The following is a 22247-nucleotide window of genomic DNA, read 5'->3' as shown; positions in this document are numbered from 1 at the left end:
GACGCCTTTTTCTTATGGTCAGGTGAAGAGACATGACGGGAGCTGAGCCAGCAGGTGGAGCTCTCACACACAGTATGAGATGTGGCTGATGTGTCTTACCCTGCAGGGTTATATCACTCATCTGAGAGTAGTTGTGAGTTTATGGCCCTTCTAGTGCACAGATACACATCCTCTACCGCTCCAGTGAGTGGGAACAGGTGGGACTCTCTTACTCCGGGTATTCACGTGCACGAGCACATCGAACACACACACAGAGCCAAGCGCACTCTGCTGTCCAAAAGTGGCTGCCCGAACAAGCCAGTAAAGGGCTCTCTAATGAGTCCTACAGAAGTGCTGAACAGAAAATCTCTCTGTTAAATTAGAGTCCAGCGCTGGCAGGAAATATAGCCCCTTGTATCACAACCAACAGCCCGTGCTCCCCCACACAGGCCTCGAGTCTTACGGACTTAATCTGCAAGGAAGCTGAAAGCCATCAGTGGCCACAGAAACACCTGTACACAGAGCTCCATCAACAATACAACCCAATCCTTTTCACAGAGACCAAATGAGGTCGTTTCCCATCCAGGAGACTGAAGAAAGAAATAGGAAAATGGCTTCAGGCTATCAAGGTCAGCTACTCGACAAGTCAAGCCGAGTAGCGGATAGGACAGGTGGAAAAACCTGCCAGCTTGTGGTTAGTAAGCAAATGGACTTGTTCTCCAGTGAGACTCTGTTAGAGAACAAAGAAGAAAGCCGGGGAAATAATGGTCTGAACATGTTAGGGGATGTCAAACAAGAAAATGGAGAGGAGTGGTTTGCTGCTAAAACAAGTACAGTGGTGAATTAATGATACCTAAGCTGAGTGTGCATTTTCACTAGCCGTAAAGGACCACTCAGAGATGGTAAAATGGGAGAGGCCGGCCGAGTGAGGGGACTTGTGTCGTGTGTGGATTGAGTTCCGGCCTGCCAGGCTCCTAGTGGCCACAGTCATTAGCTTGTCACTTACAATCTGTCTCAACCAGCCCAGTACTGGTAGCTAAAACTTTAGAGACCAGCCCCTTCATTCTCCTGACTACACTCTCTCTACCTCAGTGACCCTCAGTGTCAGTTACCCCCACTACAGTTTCTGTTCAGCAGAGATCACAACAATTAAATTTCCTCCAGTTTTGATGCTATTTGACTACATTTCATCTGATTTTAATTTAGTTCACTTTATTTGGGTCCAGTTACACTAACACGTGGCCAATGAAAAACTGTCTACACAGATCTTTCCTATGTTTTCCATATCCTTTCCCAGTTAGTATTACAAATATGGGAAGAAGTCTATTTTGTCTCCATCTTCATCATCCCTCTCTTCATCCCTCACAGGAATGTCTCTTAGCTTGGACTGAGGACACAAACAGCCGAATGTTGCTTCGAATTGCACTGTGAAAGCTTTTCTCTGATCCTCATTGTAGAGACATTCACTCAGATACGTAGGTGCTGTAAATATTATATCAAGATATAATCTCCTGATGGAATCCACTTGATTAGTTACGCCTCCACATTTACGCAAACAGCTCAGACTCACATAATGGATACATAAAGGCTCTGAGTCACATATGAATAAAGATGTGGGAATAAAACACACAGAGTGGGCTAGAAGTTTAATTAATCCTCCAACCGAGCACTACAGTATAATGTACAGGACATGGTGATGATATAGGCAGGATGAACACGCTGTTGCCAGGCCTGCTGGTTTAAACTGAAAGAAGGGGAATGTCAGTAAGGAGTAAGATTGTGCAGCCAGCGGGAAGAAAGAAGAGCAGCAATCACCTGTCAATCTCCTAATATGGGTTATGAGGAAGGTTGACTTTCTGACAGATTGGAACAAAGAAGTAGAGCTTGTATGCAGGAAAAGCAGTGCTTTGATCTAAATGCTAACGTTAAGGTTTAATGTTAACCATGTTAGCATGCTAGCATTAGTCATTGCTTTGCAGGTAAGTACGTGGAATTTGGAACTGATGGAGTAAATGTCTTGTTTTTTCTATTCTATATTTATGTTTCTTGCTATGCAGCAATACACCAAATGTAATTTCTTGAATGTGAAAACCTTTGGCAATAAACTGGATTCTGATTCTGATGAACCTTTTATTGTAAATGTTAGTGTTAAAAATCACTGTCCAGCAGTTACTGTAGGATGGACATAATCAAAATATGTGTATAACTTTTGCACGGAAAGGCTGACATAGATTACATGTACGGAAAGACATTCTTATAGATTTTAGATAACCTGATGTTTTTGCATGGTATAAGGGAATGTCTTGTGCAGATCGACAGAAAATATTTGACCATAGGTCATTTGGTATTTACTCTCCCCAATCATTTCCCCACAGAGTCCTTATGGTGTCCAACACTTGTAGACCTTTTAGGTAAATTCTATTACAACAAGATTAAGCCCTTTAAAGAACAGGCTGGTGTCAAAAAGTTATCAAGGGATTGTTCATGGACAAAAACAAAAGAATGGACTCACACGCATCTGCAAAATGTTTGCTTTGGTAGTGAAAATCTATCTGCGAGCAGTTGAAAGTGAATACCTGACCTTGACCAGAACAGCATAGCAAGAGACGGCAGAAAAACATTGTTTGCAACTAGAGTGCAACAATTCAGGTTTGTCTGTCTGAAGACAGAAAAAGGACCAATTCAATACTAACCATGTGCACATAATAAGGTGGATTTTGAGTGGATAGCAGTCAACATCCACCTACATGCATCAATATTCTTCATTCAGCAACCCGTTTACAATCCTCTGATGGCTCTGCTGTCTCGCTCCTGGAGCTTTGATGCTATAGCAGGGAGTTAACATAACTCTGAGTCTCTGAGACAATAAAGCCCCAGACCAATTTAGGATGCCTGCTCTCAGCCTGTATCCCCAGTCGGGCTAATAGAGCCGGCTGTGGGCACTCATGTCCTCAAGGCAGTCCAGGCGATGTCCTAATCGTCAGCGAGACAGTCCAATGTAGAGCTGGCATCAGCCTGTTGGAAAGCCTGGTGCCGGGCCATACCACACCATGCAGCCCCAGACCGTTCCAATCCAGGGCTCATGGGAGATTGAGACAGCCTGGGGTAATGAAAGACAACAGCTCAAGCTGCCAGAGGAACTGGAGCCATGGAGAGAGGGCACAAAGGGAGAACATGCACGCCAGCTGTGGCAACCTGACATCTCCCACTCTGCTACCTGCTGCTGCACCAGAGTCGTTCTTCTTTAGAAATGTATTTCTTCCACAGTAGACTGACACACGGGTCTATTTTCAGTACAGATTATATACAAATAAACATACACAAAACTGTATGAGCCCAAACCTAAACCTACAGAAGCCCTGAGAAGCAAGTGAGAAGTCTGATCTAAATAGGTTTCTCTCAGAACAGGGGGAAAATGTTTAGTGTTTATGTTAGTTTTTATCTGTGGGGAACAAAGTTTTGACAGGCAAATGTTTGTTACCTCCTAAAGATTATCCTGACAAATTATAATTTTTCTTTTCCTAAAATAACTTTTCTTTCCACCTGTTTTCACGGTGGAAAGAAAAGTTCTCTGGTGGTGTGAGAGCGGAGGCTTCTGTAGCGCCTGCCGGATGGGAGGAGGGTGAACAGTCAAACTTATTTTATAAATAAGATTTTCCTGGTAAAAAACTTTTTTGCTTAAGTCCTGAAAACAGGGGAGAAAACTATTTAGATCAGATTTAAAAAGTGGATCACCAGAATAATCTTTTTCTCACTTCCCTCTTAGAGCTTCCGTATAGCATTCACCGACTGCAATCATAACTCTGACCCCCCTAAACTTTGAAATAGCAACATAAACCCACACTCACATACAAATAGCCACGGTATACTTTAGGATGTATGGATTCAAACACACAATAGCCCAGCTTATTAGCCTGTGGGCAGAAGCACGTGAAGGCATGTGAGGCCAGTGGAGGAGAGGGGTTAAGGGCGGTGAGCGAGGGAGAATAATTGGTATTCAGTGGTGTCAGAGGTAAGTGATACAAGGCTAACCTCCATGTACCCCCTGGTCTCCTCAACACGAGAGAACCTGCTTCACCCCTTAATTAGCACATGAATATTCTAATTACAAACCGGTGTGGTGCACGAGGATGAGCTTAAGTGTGAGAGAAAGAGACGTATAAAATATTTGCCGCATAGTTGTTAATACGATATTCAGTGTCCATACAGTGAGCATGCATATTCGTCTTTTTTTGTGTAGCAGCACGTGTATACACCTCTCTGGTTGCATGGATCCAGTTCGACACCTTGGATCTAATTCATCATGTGATGCTACTTCTCACTCTTTGTGGGCCTTACTGCGTCTAAACCACAAACAGAACTGCATGGGAGTTTGTGCGAGAACACGTGCCCATGTGTCTGAGCGCATTTGTGTGTTTGCGATGATGACCTTGACAGCAGGTGGGTGAACTCCCAGGTGTGTCCCAGTTTTGGTGGGAGGATCAGAGGCAGGTGGGACTGAGCCTGGCTTGATGTGTCCAGATTAATGAGCTTTCTCTCACTCACATCAGCTGCTACTGCTGCCGCCTGGGCCAAGCTGGAAACAGGGACACAGAGCTGGCTCGCTTTCACTAGACTCATATATGTTGTCCCACAAATGTACAACACTACCATGCCAGCTCTGTAAAAAAAAAAATTGGATGAGAAACAGAGCATTGATATATCGTATTCTTTCTGTTCTCAAAACCTGGTTTTGTTCTTGAGATTTTAGCCGTAATTATCCTCCAAATACACCCGGCTTACTGTTTTATTTTAATAAATAAGTGTTGCCTGGCCAGGATTAGTGCCGAGAGGGACCAACGGCATTTCTCAGAATATAAACATTATGAGAAACACTCAACGATGCTTTAATGTCGGTAGTAAAACCAGCCAGCTAAATTACGACGATGAGATTATTCTCATAATGGCGGCATATGAATTTGAATCGTTTCCCTGATTTTGCCAGGTTGTATATTTTTTTATATTGCACCACAGAGTGATAAGAGAAGCTTCGTCTGTATGCGTGTGAGAGAAAGGCTGCAGGATTATCAATCTGCCATTAAACACTAGAGCCAACAGTCACATGACGCATCTTGGGATAAACAAAAGTCGACACTGCGAGACCTTCCTCGTTAGTCGAATAAGATGGAAGAAGGGACGATGTGTGTCGTGGTGGTGGGTTGGCAAACAACCGCAGACCATCAGTGGATGAGACAAAAGACGTCAATGAAGAGAAAGCTCCCGCAACCTCGTCGGCAGAGAGGTGCTGGGGTCATTATATTCGTCCTGCTCTACACACCGAGAAAAAGATGAGATAAAAACCTGTCACTTATACACAATAAGAAAACCGGCTAATGACTGGTAAGAATGATTTCATTTTGTGCTTGGGTTTGTTTTACTTGACATTTCTTAAAGTGCGAAATGCTGCTGAAAGTGATCCAGACAGAAGGTTTTGTTACATCTAGGAATGAAATTGGGATTTGTGAGGCAGGACGCCCTGGAATTAGCAGGAAGCTATTTCTTACTGTATTGTGCATCAAGAAAATGCAAGCTGATGGTAAACCTTTTTATAAAAAATAAAAACATATTTATACGATTTATTCATTATTTGACAAATATTTTGGGAAATTAAGGATTGATATAGGGAATTGTAATTCATTTGTAATTAGATATTTTTGGGTTTAATGATTGACAGACCAGATCAAAAAAGCATAACTGACCTGCATTGTTGCTAACCCACGTTTGATTGATTTGACGTTATTTACCTGTTCAAGTATCACTGAGGTGTCTACAGTCGGCCTTCGGTCAGAATATATTTGATATGAAAAATAAAGACATGAAGAACGCAGGACCGTGTCATTGAATTGATCTGCAAGTCGTTAGTAAACTAACTTGGTGTGAGTGAGGAGATTTGGGGACTGTTAAATGTTAAGAGTTTACGCAACAAAACTCTCAAACAGCACCTGAGCTGAACAACCTGCTCCAATATCACAGCTCCAGTTACATTACACATGTGTCATACCCCACAGCTCCCTTGGGGTCAGAGATCGTGTCTCAGCCTTCATTTAAAGGCCTTTAATTCTGTAACTTCCTCATTTTCTGCCACTATACTATAAACCATCCAAAAAGGAAAAAAGAACATAGACAGTACATTTAGTTGTAGTGACATTCGCTGCATGAGTACCAGATGTTACCCATATCGTTGACGCAGAGCTTCAATTTGGACTGAAGGAAGCCGAGCTCTGCTCTGGCCTACTTTAACCCCTGGATGTATTAACCACACCGCTGAGTGCTAAGAGAGCAACACTACGACATCAAGTCACTGAACAGTCTCTTAAGGCTGGATGGACACAAAATGATCAAATGGTGAGAGTAACAAGGGCACAACGCAGACAGCTGACACTGACCTCTCTGTCTAGGCCGGCTGCCACGGTAACAATGTCTCCAGTCTCGCTGTTGATGGTGAACATGTTCGGGATGGGGCTGTGGGGGGTCTGTGAGAGGATGCGGTAGCGCACCATGCCGTTAGCTGTGGTGGAGTCGTCGGAGTCGGTGGCTGTCACCTGCATCACAGACGAGCCTGTGGAGAGAAAGTTAGTTAGCTGAACCTGAAAAGTAGAGGACGTACTGAACACGCACTAGAAGAGGTCAAATTGGGAAAAAATCTAGACAGGAAAACCAGCGGGTGGCATTCATTACAATACAAAGATGTGCACACAAACATTTTGAAAATACATAAAGCATAATGTCTCCCACTGCTGTTAATGAATTTGTACAAAATATCAAAGAGAAGGAAGAAGGCTCAGGGAAAACTCAGAAGACAACAAACCCATTTATAAACTAGAAACAAGTCAATCAGACTTTGCCAATCGCTGACATTCTCTGTTCTTTGGCAAGCAACTTTTAGAATGAAAGCTACTACAGAGCAGAGTTCAAAAACACAAACAAAATCTGTTAAATAAGCCCCTATATTTTAAGCTGTGCTGTTCTGTCATCTGTATAGCTAGTGCGGCAAACTTTCCACCTCTGCAGAGTCCATTTAGTAATGAGCAGCGCTGTTTCTTCTGCCATTTCCACCATCCATTATCTCAGCCTTCAGCAGCACCGTGGCTGCCCTTAATGCTCCGATGCTCTCTCCCTATTTGTCTTAGAATCACGGATAAACACTGCCATTGAGGGCAGACAGCACAGCGAGGTGGAGGGAGTTTGTGTGTGTGTGTGTGTGTGTGTGTGTGTGTGTGTGTGTCGGTAAAGACTGTATGTATGTCTGCGTTTACTTACAGGTGCATGTGTGCATCTGTATGCGTGTGCGTGTGTGTCTTCACGGCACGTATCAGGGTGAGCGGCCCTGTGTCCCTGCATCTTCCCCGAGCAGAATTATTGATTTGCACGGGTTTGTCAGCTTGGCTCACAAACGCGACCAGGCAATTAGGAGCACTTTGTGTTGGAAAGAGGAGAGATCACCTCGCATCTCTCGCAGGGTTCTGTGAAAATGTCACTTTCCATCAGGCAGCCATTTACAGGCTGCTGCTGCTGCTGCAGACAGAGAGAGACTGTCAGCTCGCAGGAGGAGGACAGCAGAGAGAAGAGACGGCTGCAGCATTAACATGCTTGAATGAGAGGACAGTGTAAGTAGAGAAAACCTTAGAGTAGACAAGGACATAAGAGCGGAAATATAAAAAGCCTACGGGAAACAGAAAAAGGAGAGAGTGGTAATTATAACGCCTACATGTAATTTTAATACATTTCTCGATGGTTTTTAAAAACTATTTTCATGTTAGTGGGCACCAAAAAGAATCTCAGCAGCTAATGCATGAGCACTCTAATTACCACAGTACTCACGACGGTGGGTGGTGGGTGCCATGCTGAGCAGGCACTAAACCAACGATGTTCAGTTATCGCATCAAACGCAGTCAAAATTATTCATTAAAAAAAACACAGCTTGTATACTTTAGTGTACAGCAGAAGTAAACGTAAAAGTCTCATCCGAAGCAGGAGCTGCTGGACTCCCTTGTAGGTCTGAGCAGTTCCAGGTGTCTCTATTCTCATAATTGTGTCTGGATGGCACCATCATTCCTGTGACAGCCTGTATGGACAGGATAATTGTAGCCTCAAATTCCATTTCAAACGTCATTAAGTTTCAAAGCAGGATTTGTCACTTTGTCCAGCAAGGAAAAGAAAAGAGTCCAGGGAAAGACAGGAAGAAGAAAAACAATTATGGCCATTCCACCGGGGACAGCGTCAATAATCAACCTTTCCAGCCCCGTAGGGAGGGAGAGGACGTGATGTTGAATCACATGTCAGCGCTGCTACCTTTCATTTCAATGAGGAGGATTCAGTGATATGATGATCGTGCGCTTTTGGATCCAAAGAGGGGTGGCCATGCCTGAAAGGGTTAATCTCTGAGCCTGTTTAATTCCTCTTTAATTTGAACACTAATTCCAAATCCTAATTGCTTTTTCGCCAAAATCGCTGGAGCTGAACATTTAACTGGTGGCAGGCAGGCACACATATTGTTGGCCATTTTGATCACGTGACTTGAGATCACCGGTGAGGTCTATCTGCTGCCGAAACATTAGTCAGCCAGAGTCAACATCTGCCTCCCAATTAGAGGGAAAATGGAGAAAAAGAGAGGAAGATGGATGGAGAAAGACAGATAGAGCAGTAACAGGCTGATAGACACACACAGATGCAAAGATAGAAAGCGGAGGAGGAAATTGCAAAGCCGAAAAAGAAAGTGAGGACGAGAATAGAGGTGAGAGGGTTTATAAAGACCACTAAAAGAAAAAGTACAAGGGGAAGTCAGGGAGCGAGCGGGCAGGGGATGGACAGTGTAAGAGACGGTGTCAGTGGAGGGAAGATGGAGGTTGATAGAGTGGCCACGGTACAGTAGATAGAGGGTGAGAAGGAGAAGTCCAGGTTGAGAGGTAAGAGAGGCAAGAGAAAAGGTTGAAACCTGTTGAGTCTTGGGGTGAAGGAGACACACAGTGTTCACACAAGAGCCTTTAGTTGGGCCCAATACTCTCCGGGGACACAAGGACGTAGTCAAACCATAAAAAAAAAAAGCCACTACGAATGAGGTCAGAAAAAGGCAGCCTTCATAAGTTGATGCAAAGGCCAGATCAAATGCACGTTTTACCTTGATCACTGTTACTGCAGTATTCTCTCCCTGCCTCCTCTCATTCAGGGACACAGGGGCTGAAGCCTGTGCCAGTGCTAAGGACAGGCAGCTGAACCTGCGCAGGACTCCACTTTGTCTCACATAAAGGTAATAGAGTAACTACATGGGAGAAGTTATTTCGGATGTCCAGGGTTCCGGCTGCAGTTTATTTTCTACATAGACAATGGTAGCTGATTGGCAGTTGGAGCACTTCCAAATCTTGGATGGGCCTAAAATGATTCCTGGTTGAATAATCTGTACAACACATGACCAGTAGCACTTGTCTTGTTTTTTAAGTAGGCACTCCACTTGTGAGAACTACAGTACTTAACCTGAGGAAACATTTGTTCAATGTCTTTGTTTAGCTCTGGCAAAGCTTTGTCAAGACAATGTCATTAGGTTATCACGACTTGGACGTTGAGTACTTAGCAATGTGGGAATGGTAGGATCAGTATTCTCTATTCTTTAATTCTACAGATTAAAGGTCAGGGTATCTTGGCATCTGCATCATTGAATTTGTCTCGCAAGTCTCCAAACGTTATGGACATTTGTTCCACGGCCTTCTGTATCTTGTACCTGCTACTGTCGCACTCAACAAACTGTCAGATGAGGTTTTGACAGCATGCCAAAGGTAAAACACACACCGAGAGAAAACTCACTGAATTACAAATGCGTGTGGAACTGAGTAGTAAAGATGATAAGACTTCATATCTACTTTATAACACTTAAACCTACAGGTACAAAGGATTCGCTGACACAGTCCTGTGACATCGTAGTGGTAACTGCTGATGCTGCGTGTCAATAAAAACTGTTCATGTGGCTCTGAGGTGTTCTCTGGACCGGCACTATGATATGGAAAAACGAGGAGGAGTACAGTGAGAAACACCTTCTCACAAAGTCTCGGCCGAATACTGATTGAAATATCTCTGCTCACCTCCATCACTGCATCTCTTCTCACCTGTGCCGAATCCTAATTACCCCCCCCAGGCAAGACGGAGAGGGAAAGTCACTTACATCTCTGCGCAACTGTTAGCAAACTGTTTTAGGAGCGCGCGAGAGAGAGTGAGACGCAGTGTCCATGTCCCCCATTGGGAGGGCAAATCAACTGCTAAAGAAGACACTCAGCTGCTGGTTTTGATCTTGCACTCTCCTTCACGAAAGCCTTTTTAAAAAAGAAATGGAAGAACTTGCTGTCAGAGACATCACAGATGCTCTGAGTACACTGCAGCCTCAGACGATGAGAGCTTTCTGAGGAAGTCACGCCATGTCAGAAAAACTCTTTATCTGAAGCCACTTAACACAACGCAAGGACTGTCTCATGTCACAGTCTTGAGGATTTTACAGAAATTCAAATCATTTTGATGACCTTGGAAAGGCTATTTCATGTATTATTTCAATGTACGTATGTTAGCCTGAGTTTATAACTCTTGAGCCACAGACCACAGATTTTTTAAATAGTACCTCAGGAGGAGAACAAGCCAAAACAACAAAGAAGAAGAACATTCAACAGGAATAGCAGGTTTCCCAGAATAATCCTAGTTTCATGTTGAATCCTATTTATTCTTAATCAACAAGAGCATTATGTGATCAGATAGCTCATTTTGTTATGTGTGATTACCTGCACAAATATAATTCTATTAGTCAGAGGTTCTTTCTCTTTCTAAGCTGGGGGCCCCGCAGCAAAAGGTGACAAAGGAAGCCGTCTCAGAGTGATCCTGGCTGACGTCTCTCCCTACGTAACATCTGGTGATGGTGATAAGTGCGCTTCCCTGTAGGTCTCCCTGTTTGACGGCTTTCCCTCAGCGCTAGATGTGAAGATGTGTTGTGGTAATGCTCCAGAGAACCTTTGATATCTGGGTCTGTAGATACAGAAGGTGATACTCCTACAGCTTTACACACCTCCCCCCTTTGCTTGGCATTTAAAACACAAAGGGGGCGAAGGACATTTATTGAACAACTATCCATAATAAAGCTGCTGCTGTTCCACATATTTAAACATTCATACAAAAACGTCTTTCTGCAGATCTATATGCCTTCAATTAAGTTTCTTCTGAGATGATGGAGTATGAGCATTGAACAAGAATAAGAAATATTGTAGTATAGTTTTTGATTCATTTCACTTTTTTCCATAAAATTGGGAAATGTAATTGTTTAGTTTATTTTTAAGTTTAAAGTAATTACACTTAACACAAGTGGCATCTAATCATGAAGATAATTATAATGTGTTTTTTCCTTATGTGAGAGCTCACAGCATCCAGAGGTAAATGAGAAAATGTGTTTAATTGAGTCTAAGTTTTTGATTTGAAAATAGTTTCATGACAACCACAATGCACTCCACTATTGCATCACTTATCACCTTGAAGCTTTATACAAATTGTGATAATTAAAAGCTTGTGAAATGTTTAAATGTTTTCAATATTGATTTCCCTGTGTTTTTTTTTTAAACACAATATGACTGTGATAGTATTTTGTTGTGAATCGTTGTGTGGTATATCTATATCTATATAGATATATATGTATTGTTGGCTGTTTAATCACAGTTTAAACCTGCTGTGGGCAGTGGGAGACAGAGAATTGAGATATTCCAGCAGCATCGCTGGACACCCTTCCCCCGAGCGGCACCTGTCAGCTGCAATGCAGTGACAGCTTTCAACACACCACCTGTGGGCTGGATGGAAAGACAGTGTGTCACCATGACTAACACCTCGGGCATTTTCATGGTCATCTTTGGATTCCACAGAATGATCCAAGCCACGTGCAGATTCTGGATGCACACTTGGAAGCTCAGCGACAGTGATTGCTGAACTTAATTGGTCACTCAAAATCACTTAAAATGTCAGACCCGGTGTAGTGTGAGAATATTGATTAAGTGTCAAAAACAAAAACGCAGTTGAGGAACTCTTCACGACATGCAAAGGTGAAGAATCTGAGGCACTCCTGGGACAAAACTAAGATGTATTTGTGCTTGGTAGTTCTTTTATTGAGTGGTAATGTTTTTGATGGAGCAATACGTTTTATGATTCAATGTAATGGAAAGGTGCATAAAAGAAGTTTAGCCAAAGGCAGAATTTATATTGATTAACGTACTACATCTACCTCAAATGCATATAAGTTGGCTGTGTATTCGGTTCTCTATCTTCGGCGCTACTGGGTATAAAAAATAACTTTGGCAAAACTGTGCGCCACTTAACTTGAGGTTTCAACTGTGCCCATTATTAGTGAGTAAACGATTTAAGGAGGATTTATTAAAGCTTAAATGGGCCAGAAAAGTATAAAATGTCTCCTTGAACCTACACTGGAGAAGAATCTCCGTCCTTCTGTTTTCTTTGACTAAACAGGCAATTAGGCCAACGCTGCTTTGCATCCTATTATCCTAATTAAAATTCATCAATTCAGAGACCATTGACTGAGCAAAGGAAGCTCCACACACACTATGCTTTTGTGACACAGCTCTCAATACCTGACATTGTGTGTATTACTTGGTAGTGATTGCTCAACGAAGAGCAGAGCCATTATACTGTACACAGTGAAACATATTTTGTGTTAATTGGTATCACAGATTGCCTTCTGTTCAAAACAAAAATCGAATTCAAAGACGTTTGTCGTCACATGCTCTCATTTAAAACTAAACAGAGATTATCAGAGTGAAAAACGAAGAAAGTAGCTTTTGGAATGTGTGGTTGCCCTCGCTAATTAGGAGCTCTGTATATAGACTCATGCTCCACTGAGGACACACACACACAGACACACACAGACACACACAAAGTCAATCCTATACTTGCTCATCCATACACACGCACAACATGCTTTCCTATATTGTTTACAAATTCCGCCGAGATTAAACTTTGCAACCGAACAATATCTGAATGCTGTGAAGACAAACACGGGTCCTCAGGGTCTGATTGTTAGAACAAGAGTTCTTCCAGTCGAGACATGAAAGCTACTTGAGCATTCTCCTCTCGGCTCTTGCTTCGCACTGACCACAGCGCTGTTCCCTGATTCCGAGGGAAGGTCTACATCTCTCCATGCTCCGCAGAATCTGATAATGATGCATCGATCCAAGATACTGTGACACAAATATCTCATGAACTCGCCCTCGTCAGAGCAAACCCAAAACAAATTCACAGCTCATAATGTCTGTTGGCCATAGTCCAAGTTTATTGAAGGGAGATTGAAACATAAGGTTTTCTGAAGGGACCTCTGGAAGAAGGAAAATAAAACAGAATCTGATTGGTCAAACTGACTGAAGTAGAGTTAAAGAAGTAAACTGGATCATTAGGTATTAAGAGGCTGTGCATTGAAGTAATTTCAAACATTTTCTTCTCGCAAATCGTAATTTAAACCAATGCAATAAAACCTTTTAGCTATTCATAAATCAGTCTAAAGTACAGCTTGAAATGGATTGTTGGATTTTCTGTGCATTCATCTGAATTGTTCCATTATACAATTTAAATTGTTACAATTGCAAATGATTGCAGGCTTGTATTTATAGGTATTTTATGGGCTCTATTATGACTCAGCCATTCAGAAGTAAACTGAAGTGCAGTTTGAGCTCATATTGTCAGCACTTCCTGTTCACTTCGTCTTTAGTCACAATGCGAGCTTGTATGTTTGTTAACCCTGAATCTGAAGGTGTGAACGTGAAACTCTTGCATTTAACAAACTCTATATATACAAATCCCCACAAGTATTTCTCAGGGGCCGTGAGATGATTAACAAGAGACGAGAGAAAATAAAAAGGCTCTTTAAAACCTGTGACGAGGGGTCCCTTTGTTTAAGGTGCCATAAACCAAAACAAATGTGAACCACTGCATCAAGCCATAGTGATTATTTATTAGATTCCTTCAGACTCAGTGGGGAATCAATTGATCCTTCTCTTTCACCTTTGTAAAAGAGAAAATGACAGAAACACTATAAGTATTGTGTATAGTTTGTTATTTCTTTTTAGTTTTTCTGCCTACATTTGAATTGGAAGATTGGAATAATTCAATATTACTAATATTATTGTAGGAAGCACATAACCTGATGAGGGGTATTTAGAGTGTCTTGTGACCCTTTCTCTGCAAGGGCACTTCGTTCAGATCAACATTCACCTAAAATATTTGTTCACACTAAATAAAGGTGTTGACTTTGCAACTAAGCTGCTAACCAATTAACTAGACCTGAAACAGAGACATGACTCGTTTGCACTTACAACACAAGGTAGGTGGTTGTTTGTCTGTACTGTAATGACAATCATAAATGTAATAGCAAATAAGTTTGAGTTTGCTGTGACTGGCTGATAACGCAAGGAAGGTAGCCAGTCTGCACTAAAGGACCATATAACTACATATAACACCTTATATAACCTTTCAGGGAGCTTCACGTTGCAATTTAATTCTCCAAAAATGTGTTTAAACTTCATCGAACGAGGTAAGCATCATAGCGAACAACATGCATGCTTTTGTTTTCCCTCATAATCTCTTAATTGACATGCACACTTATATTCCAACATTATTCTGAATTTGATACGAGACATGAAAACAGCATTTTCCATTCGGATATTCCGAGTTGGCCTTGTGGTCAAAAACTGAAATATTTTGTAAAAGAAGTCATTGCTGAGTGATGCGGTGCAGATTTCTCAAATGAACCTGCGTTTACTCCTGTATTACCTTTGTAATGACCTGTGTCTGTGAAGAGTAGGAATAACTCTTACCTGGTTTGGACCCTTCAGCCACGGAGCCGTTGTACACTTGGTTCTGAAACTCAGGTCTGTTGTCGTTCATGTCGATCACATAGATGTACAGATCGATCGGGTTCTCCACCTGGTTACCATTCATGTCCACTGCATGTGCTCGCAGCTGTCAATACATGCACAGAAAGAAAGAATGGACCATTAGCATTCAACGATGAATATGAGCTCGAATAAATATTCCAAATGTAGCTCAACTGACAACGGGCCGCTGGCTTGATTGATATGAAACTGTCTGGACTGGAACCAACTCAGTCAGCACACAACTTTGACTTTATTAATTGGCAACTTCATTTAACTGGCAAATATTCTTGTTTACCAACGGGGCATGAGTATCCTGTTGATATCTTGGCACGGACCACAACAACACAGAAAGGGGCGAAGGAGTGAAATGTTCCAGACACACCAACAACACCTATGTTGTTATTTAGCACAGCCAGAGGCCTAAAGAAATATCAGAGAGGTGTTTCTGCTCAAGCTGTGACTTCTTTTTGTTCCGGGAGAATGTTTGTCTCCGGTTTGTTTTGACAAAGGCAGCCATTTGGATGGATGTCTCTGAGTGATGAGCTGTTCCTTAACAATTCACAGTGTGATAGACAGACAGAGCAAAGAGGGAGAGAATGGAGAAAGAAGAGCGGCACAGGGAAAAAGGCGAATGAGATGGGAAAGAGAGGAGAGTGACTGAGCCTTGTGCAAGTAAATGAGAGATGAAAGCACAAAGAGGCAGTGTGGGGGTGTGGGGGCTTGAACAGGGAGGACTGACAAAAGCAATCATCATCTACAGTGGGATGTCTTAATCTGCTGCGCTGCTGTTACACACCCTCTATTCCCAACCAATCCCCACTAATGATACCTAACATAACGCAAAGCTTTGTAATAGCCCTGGAACCAAACGAGGCCCTGTTCTCTGTGACTTACATTACCTTCATTGAATTGCAGAGAAATCCATATCCTCTGCCGAAATGTTATTCAATCACAGCTTGGCTTGGTAAGAAAGAAGGGCTCTCATTCTGTCTGAAACTGACACACTGGCAGCAAAATATTTCGTCTGCCACAACACGGCTGAGGAGGATCTGCCTGCCAGCCTATTTACATGAAGCCGTAATGTATTGTCGGGTGACATGAAAGATTGAATGGCGGCACCTGCCTTCACCAAAACACAACTAATCATGTCGGCTTTTGTGCCTGCCTGTCAAGGATGTTTCAAAACATACCCGAACACGCGCCTGCTGGAGCATTCACACACACATCCAAACACCAATTCAGACACATGTTTACGCATATTAACACGAACATTGTCAAAAGCGCGTGGATACATGCTAGGGGGAGACACACACAGACAATCAAAAGATCCCTCTTTAGCCACTTAATGATCCTCAAGATGCTAGTTTTCCATTGGCTGAACCACAGCAAACAAACATGGAGAGGAGACCCAACAAACAAACAAACAAGCCCAATCTGTTTCCTCAGCTGTGAGCACTGCACACTGAGATGTGTGACTGCGATAAGTGTGACTGCTTCCACATGGGTGTGTGTGTGAGTGTGTTTGGTCCTTTCTGCCTGTGGATTTGTGTGCGTATATCTCTACATACTTTATAATTTTTCTACATGTGTATATATCTCTATATTCGCAACTCTGTGTGCGCCTTTCTGTGTGAGTGTGTGCACCAGAGTCTGTTTATGTGTGTCTGTGCCTGTGTGCTCGATGAAGGAATTGGAAATGTGATCTAAGGGCCTGGAGGAGTGAGTGTGTCTCGCAGACTGCAAATGTGTGTGTGTGAGCCGACATCAGTATTCTGCAGGGTGAGCTTTAGTATGACTGGACTGACCACAGAGGAGAAATACAGCTTGTATTCGGCCCATTGGTCCCCTTACCCAATTTATAACCATACATGGTACTTCCAGAAATACTTGACAATTTTGTACTGTATGAGGCGATTTTTCTTTCTCTGCTAAAATAATGTAGCCAGTGTTGCTTATGCCAACTACCTACCTATGAATAACTTCTTATGATGCACTCATCAAAGGGGTACCAGATAGGCCACTATAAACATTTTTTTTTTTAAAACAAGCTAGCAGTGACGCTCTCGGGATGTTGATGTCTATCAGTTGCTCGGCCCACCACCACTCAGTTGTTCAACAACTATTTGATAGATTTTCATAAAATGAAAGATATTCAAGGTCAATATACATTCTAATGACTTTCATGATTTCATGACATTCCTCTGAATTTTCCTCTAGCACCACCAGCAGGTGAAAGCTTTTACTCATTGAGTGAAATACCTCAGCATCTACTCCATGGATTGGCACAACAGTCAGTAGAATACATCATCCAAATAATATGTATACTAATGACTTTGATGATCCCTTACATCTAGAGCAGCAACCATCAATGTGTCCAATACTTTTGTTTTATATCTGTAAATATTCCCATTAGCCTGCACTGTACTTCATTTTTATTGTAAATTAACAAATTGTCATGCTCTTGGTTTTCTAGTTCCTGTTTTATTTTTGAAATGTTCACATCTCCTTGTGTCATGTCTTGTTTTACTTCCTGTCCTTGTGTTTTCCTGTCCTTGTGTTTTCCCTCCTTCTGTGATTGTTGATTTGATCCTCCTGTGTCCATTCACTCGTGTCTTTGCCTTTCTCCTCCAGCTCGTTCCCTTGATTGGTGTCTGTGTGTATATATCCCTGTCTGTCCCATTTGTTCCTTGTCTGTTCGTCAGCGATGTTACCTCGTGTCTCCCCTTGTGGTGTCTTCCCTTCCCTCGTGTCTTCTCTGGTTTGTGTTTACTATTTACCGTCTGTATTTATCAGCTCAGTTGTTGCTTTGTACTTTTTTTGTTTAAATAAAGTTTGCCCTTTGTTAAACTCTGCACCATACCGTGGCACAAATGTTAGCATGCACATGAACATTATACCTGCTAAACATCAGCATGTTAGCATGTTGACGTTTTACATGTAGCTCAAAGCACCACTGTGACTAACTACAGCAAATATTAGATTTCTTCCAATATTTATGAAATTAGCTAATTACCTCCGCTCGATTTGTTTGTCAGCAGGATTACAAAGAAACTACTGGCACAATTTTTTTTTTTCCCGGTGCGATAACATTGTGATAAATGGAATATTGGCATTGGTGGAGCTCAGCGCTCTCTGAGTGCTCTTCTTGTTATACATGTAATAGTGTCCATTAAGTCAAGTTAATTTAATATATAGCCCAATCTCACAAATCACACATTTTTCTCTAGGGGCTTGAAAACATGTGACTCCCTTTGACCCTCAATTTCGGAGATGTGGACACGAAACACATGACCTCCCCTCTAAATAAACACAAATGTCCCAACAGCATTATCAGCTGATCGTGCTCATCTGTGTACAAACACTCACTACCTACTAAAGACATACAGACTACTAAAGACATACAGACATACAAACACTCACTGCCTACTAAAGTGCACGCATTCATGCAAAGAAACAAAAGAATTGCAGACATTCTCATATTTGTTCAATTCTACTTGTGCTCGGCTGACTCACAGTAGATCTGTCTGACAAAACTGAAGCTCAGGCTAACACCCACTCTCCTCACCTTGCAGATCGCTTCCCCTGGTGCTAGTCTGTCAAAAACAGCAGCCGCGTCTCTCTTTTCACTAGAACCCAAAACTAACAAGCAAAGTTTGGCCTGTGAGAGAGCAGCAGCGCTGGGAACTTCCCGTTGAGTTGAAAGAAAGTAAGCAATGGACTAAATTTCCCCAGGGTCAAACTCTGGCTGCATTCTCCTACACCAAAGCATACATCACATCACAAGCAGCATGGGTCCACGGGAGTCTAAGTAGGACCCACACTCAGCTTGGAGTGCCCTCAACCTAACATGCTGTTTTCACTACAGGCAGTGTCAAATAAGAACTGTTTACTGAGCGATTGTCCTTTCCCAGGGACCAATAACCTGGCTGCTTTATTGATCCCAATTTGCTGGTTGAGGGTTAGAGCAGGTATGGAGAGATGACAAACACGCAGCAGCGATCCACAGCCTGTAAAGTAACAAGTAAGGTAACAAGAGGCTCATCTAAAACTAAATGGAACACAGCCACACACAAGTACGGGACAAACACATCAAGAAGGCAATCATCTGGAGCTTTGTATTTGTTTATAGTCATCGCACATCCTGCGTGTGTGCATTGGTGTTTATAATCTGTGCATACTGCTCAGAGTGTGCACTGACAGAGAGCCACTCTCCTTTATTCTATTCTTCCTCTGAGACTTCAGCGTGCTTTTGAATTAGCTCTATCAGCAGCGCAGCCATCTATCATGCTGACAGGCACGCGGGTGTTGTGAGTGTGACACCTGCGCTCACCTCGAGGGGAGGTGGTAGTCTTTGCTGATATAAACTGAAACCTGTAATGTGTGTATATGAACCAATGGCCCTAGCGTAAGTCTCATGTGGTCTGCATTTTTTTATTCACACGTTCGCAAAGCTGTTTAACCCGAGGTTACAGAGGGGCCAGTCATGAAATCAAACTCACAGCTTCCTGTGTGTGTGGTGGGGAATCCTATGGGCCATATGCAGCACTAACTGTACAGCTGCACCTTTGAATAGCACAGCTGAAAAGTGCACAAGGTCAGCGTGGAACAACATGTGAGGGTGGGGAAGTGAAACAGGAAGGTGGTAAAGCACATCCAGAAAGTAAGAATAACTGGGGAAAAGAGAGACCCGTTGTCCTGTCCTGAGAGACATTGCAGTCAAAAACATCATTTTTTCATGCACTAGTCAATTTTGAGATTTGGGCTATTTTGCTTCCATAACATTTCTTTTTAAAGACTAGTGAAAAGAAAACATCCAAAATACACATTTAGGTGTTTATTTTACTTACTTTGTCTATTTGTGTCTGTATATTTCTCCTAAATTATATAACATTTCAGAAAACTTGTATGGCAAAAATGATTGAGTAATCAACTGGGGAAGTTTAATGGTGGTATTTAGTAGTTAAATATGTTTATCCTATTCACCAGTAAGGTATGGAATGTTACAATATATATCTTTAAAGGCTGTTTTCCCAAAATGAGTTTTCTCTCAAACTCTGAGCTATAAATGTCCACTTCAGTAGAACTGACCTGCACCAAACCTTCCCGTTTCATTCCTATCTATATTCTGAAGGTTTATACTGCAGGGTTTGTTCATATATCCAGCATAGACTTAATTTGTACAACATTTTATTCTTAAAAACATGGCACATGGCTGTATTTTGTGATTTATGGAGTGATACAGAGAGATTTTAAAAATTCCCTCTGTAAAAAGATTTGAGTCTAATATGCCAAAAACAAAACGTATTTTCTGAGAAATTCTGTTCTGTATGCAAATTAGCACATATGCCTCATTTGTTTATTTAAATATAAAATTACAGAAAACTTAAAATACACGTCAGTAATCAACTGGGGAGGTTTCATGGTGATATCTGTTACCCTTTTCATCTGCAGTGTATCCCCTTAAGGTAAAAACACACATAATGTATCAATCAGCATTCACTACATGTGCACACGCACTTCAAGCTGCACCTGCTCATTAGCTCTGATGGTGAGAACAAAGACAACAATTTCCATGCATTCCACCTTGCTTCTGTCTCTTTTCCCCTCTGTTCTATCCGTCCTGCGCTCCTCTGTGCCGTTAAACCTCAATATGAATGCCAGCTGAAGAGGCTGTGTGTTTTGTGGAGGAATTCGTTGCTGGCTTGAGCATCAATCGGAACCTAGAGATGCTGGTGTGAAGGTACGGCACTGTTCTCTGAATGCGCTCCGACTTGTGGTTTATTTTGGGCAGGCAACATTAGTGTTAGAAAGAAAGGTAGATGTGGAAGAGAAACAGCAAGGCACATTTCCACAGGGGTAATGATGAGATGATAATGAGACAGACGTAAAGGGAGCTAGAGTGGAAACAGAAACAGACAAGACAGACTCGTTTCTTCCTTACATGGAAGGAGGCTCTCTCCTCTCTGTCCAGCGGTTGGGTGACAAACATGTTGCCGCTGATGGGGTCTATGTTGTAGATCCCACTCGGGGGCTGATCAGCGCCTGCTCCTGTGATGCTGTAGCGGATGCCAGCAGCCTTGTCCTGATCTGAGCGGATCTGAAAAGAGAAGGAGAGAAACAAGTTTAACAGAGAGGAAAATCAGTTTTTGAGTCCTGGCTTTTCCTGATCTTGCAACAGAAATCACAAAATGATCAGAGCATAGAGACATAAATTGTAAAAAAAAAAAAAAAGGCATTGTGAAATACAAGAGAGAAGAGTGAGAGGACATGGCTGTTTGATAGATACATTGATGGTAACATTTTCACTGCCATCTTTCTTTTGTGCTAATGCTTTGAACCCACAGCCTGAAGGTAACATTTTTAAATTGAACAACGTGCAGTGAGAGAAATAGTCAGAGGATTTATTTTCACCTGTTTATTCTTTGCTTTTCTTTACCTTCACAGCAGCTCCTCAGCAGACCTTGAACAAGTGTAAAAGGACCTTACTGCCAGCTATGATGGTGTATCTGATGCTCTACCTGTCTGGATGATGTGAAAATGATTCATGCAGTTATTCAACCACTTCTGACTGGTGCTTAATATCTCAATGTGCCTGCTTCACCTTAGACAACCCAGCTGTTACTTCTCACACAACACAAAATGTGACATTTAAAGAGTGATATATTTTACTTTGAACAAGTTTCAGTGTGAGCGCCTCCACTGCCACAGAAATGAAAAATATCAATACTTTAGCTCGGCACCTTGCTGACTTTAAAGAAGACAAAAGGAGATTGGATTGAAGCATTTCTTTATGAGGCATTGATTTTCAATGGGCTCCAAGGATACTGTCACAGCACGCAATGCAACTACATTATGAGACGTTAATTACATCGGTGGGTCTGAAAGTGTTACTATTACTAATACACAGCCTTTCACCTCATTCAGGATAATTACTATTCTTTGATTTATCTAATCGTTAAGATTAACAAACAATGTATTCGAGGTTAGTTATTTCCCAGATAGAAAACTATTCCGTTAACTTGTTAATCGTTTGCCATAGTGTTATTGTGCATGCTTCTGGCCATAATTCAGAGCAAATCAGCACGGACGGGCTTGGTCATCCGAGGACAAACAGTCATTACAGAAATGTTGTTTGTGACCCTCATGACCCTCAAATTAAATAATCACTTAATTGTAGTCCAAATCCTTTTTAATGGTGTTATTTCTTTCATCTCCAACAACACGCACATTAACTGTATAATACTTTTTTCTTTCAAGTATTTACTGCACAGCGCCGCTGATGAATTCAGTCAGTAATTACTATCCATTTAGGAAACAATGCATGAAGATGTCATC

At 42.0% G+C, this 22247-nt stretch overlaps 1 protein-coding gene across 1 annotated transcript in view; it reads right to left on the bottom strand.

The window, feature by feature from the left end:
- Window positions 1–22247, bottom strand: part of LOC115008342 (cadherin-4-like) — a 207244-nt gene that overhangs the window by 22608 nt on the left and 162389 nt on the right. Inside the window, 3 exon segments of the mRNA XM_029431890.1 lie at window positions 6405–6577; window positions 14853–14997; window positions 20854–21009. Of these exon segments, the coding sequence (XP_029287750.1) occupies window positions 6405–6577; window positions 14853–14997; window positions 20854–21009 (474 nt within the window).

This window comes from Cottoperca gobio, chromosome 5 (assembly GCF_900634415.1).
Source record: "Cottoperca gobio chromosome 5, fCotGob3.1, whole genome shotgun sequence".
NCBI lineage: Eukaryota > Metazoa > Chordata > Actinopteri > Perciformes > Bovichtidae > Cottoperca > Cottoperca gobio.
Note: the sequence above shows the minus strand (reverse complement) of the source record. Positions and strands in the feature narration are given on the sequence as shown.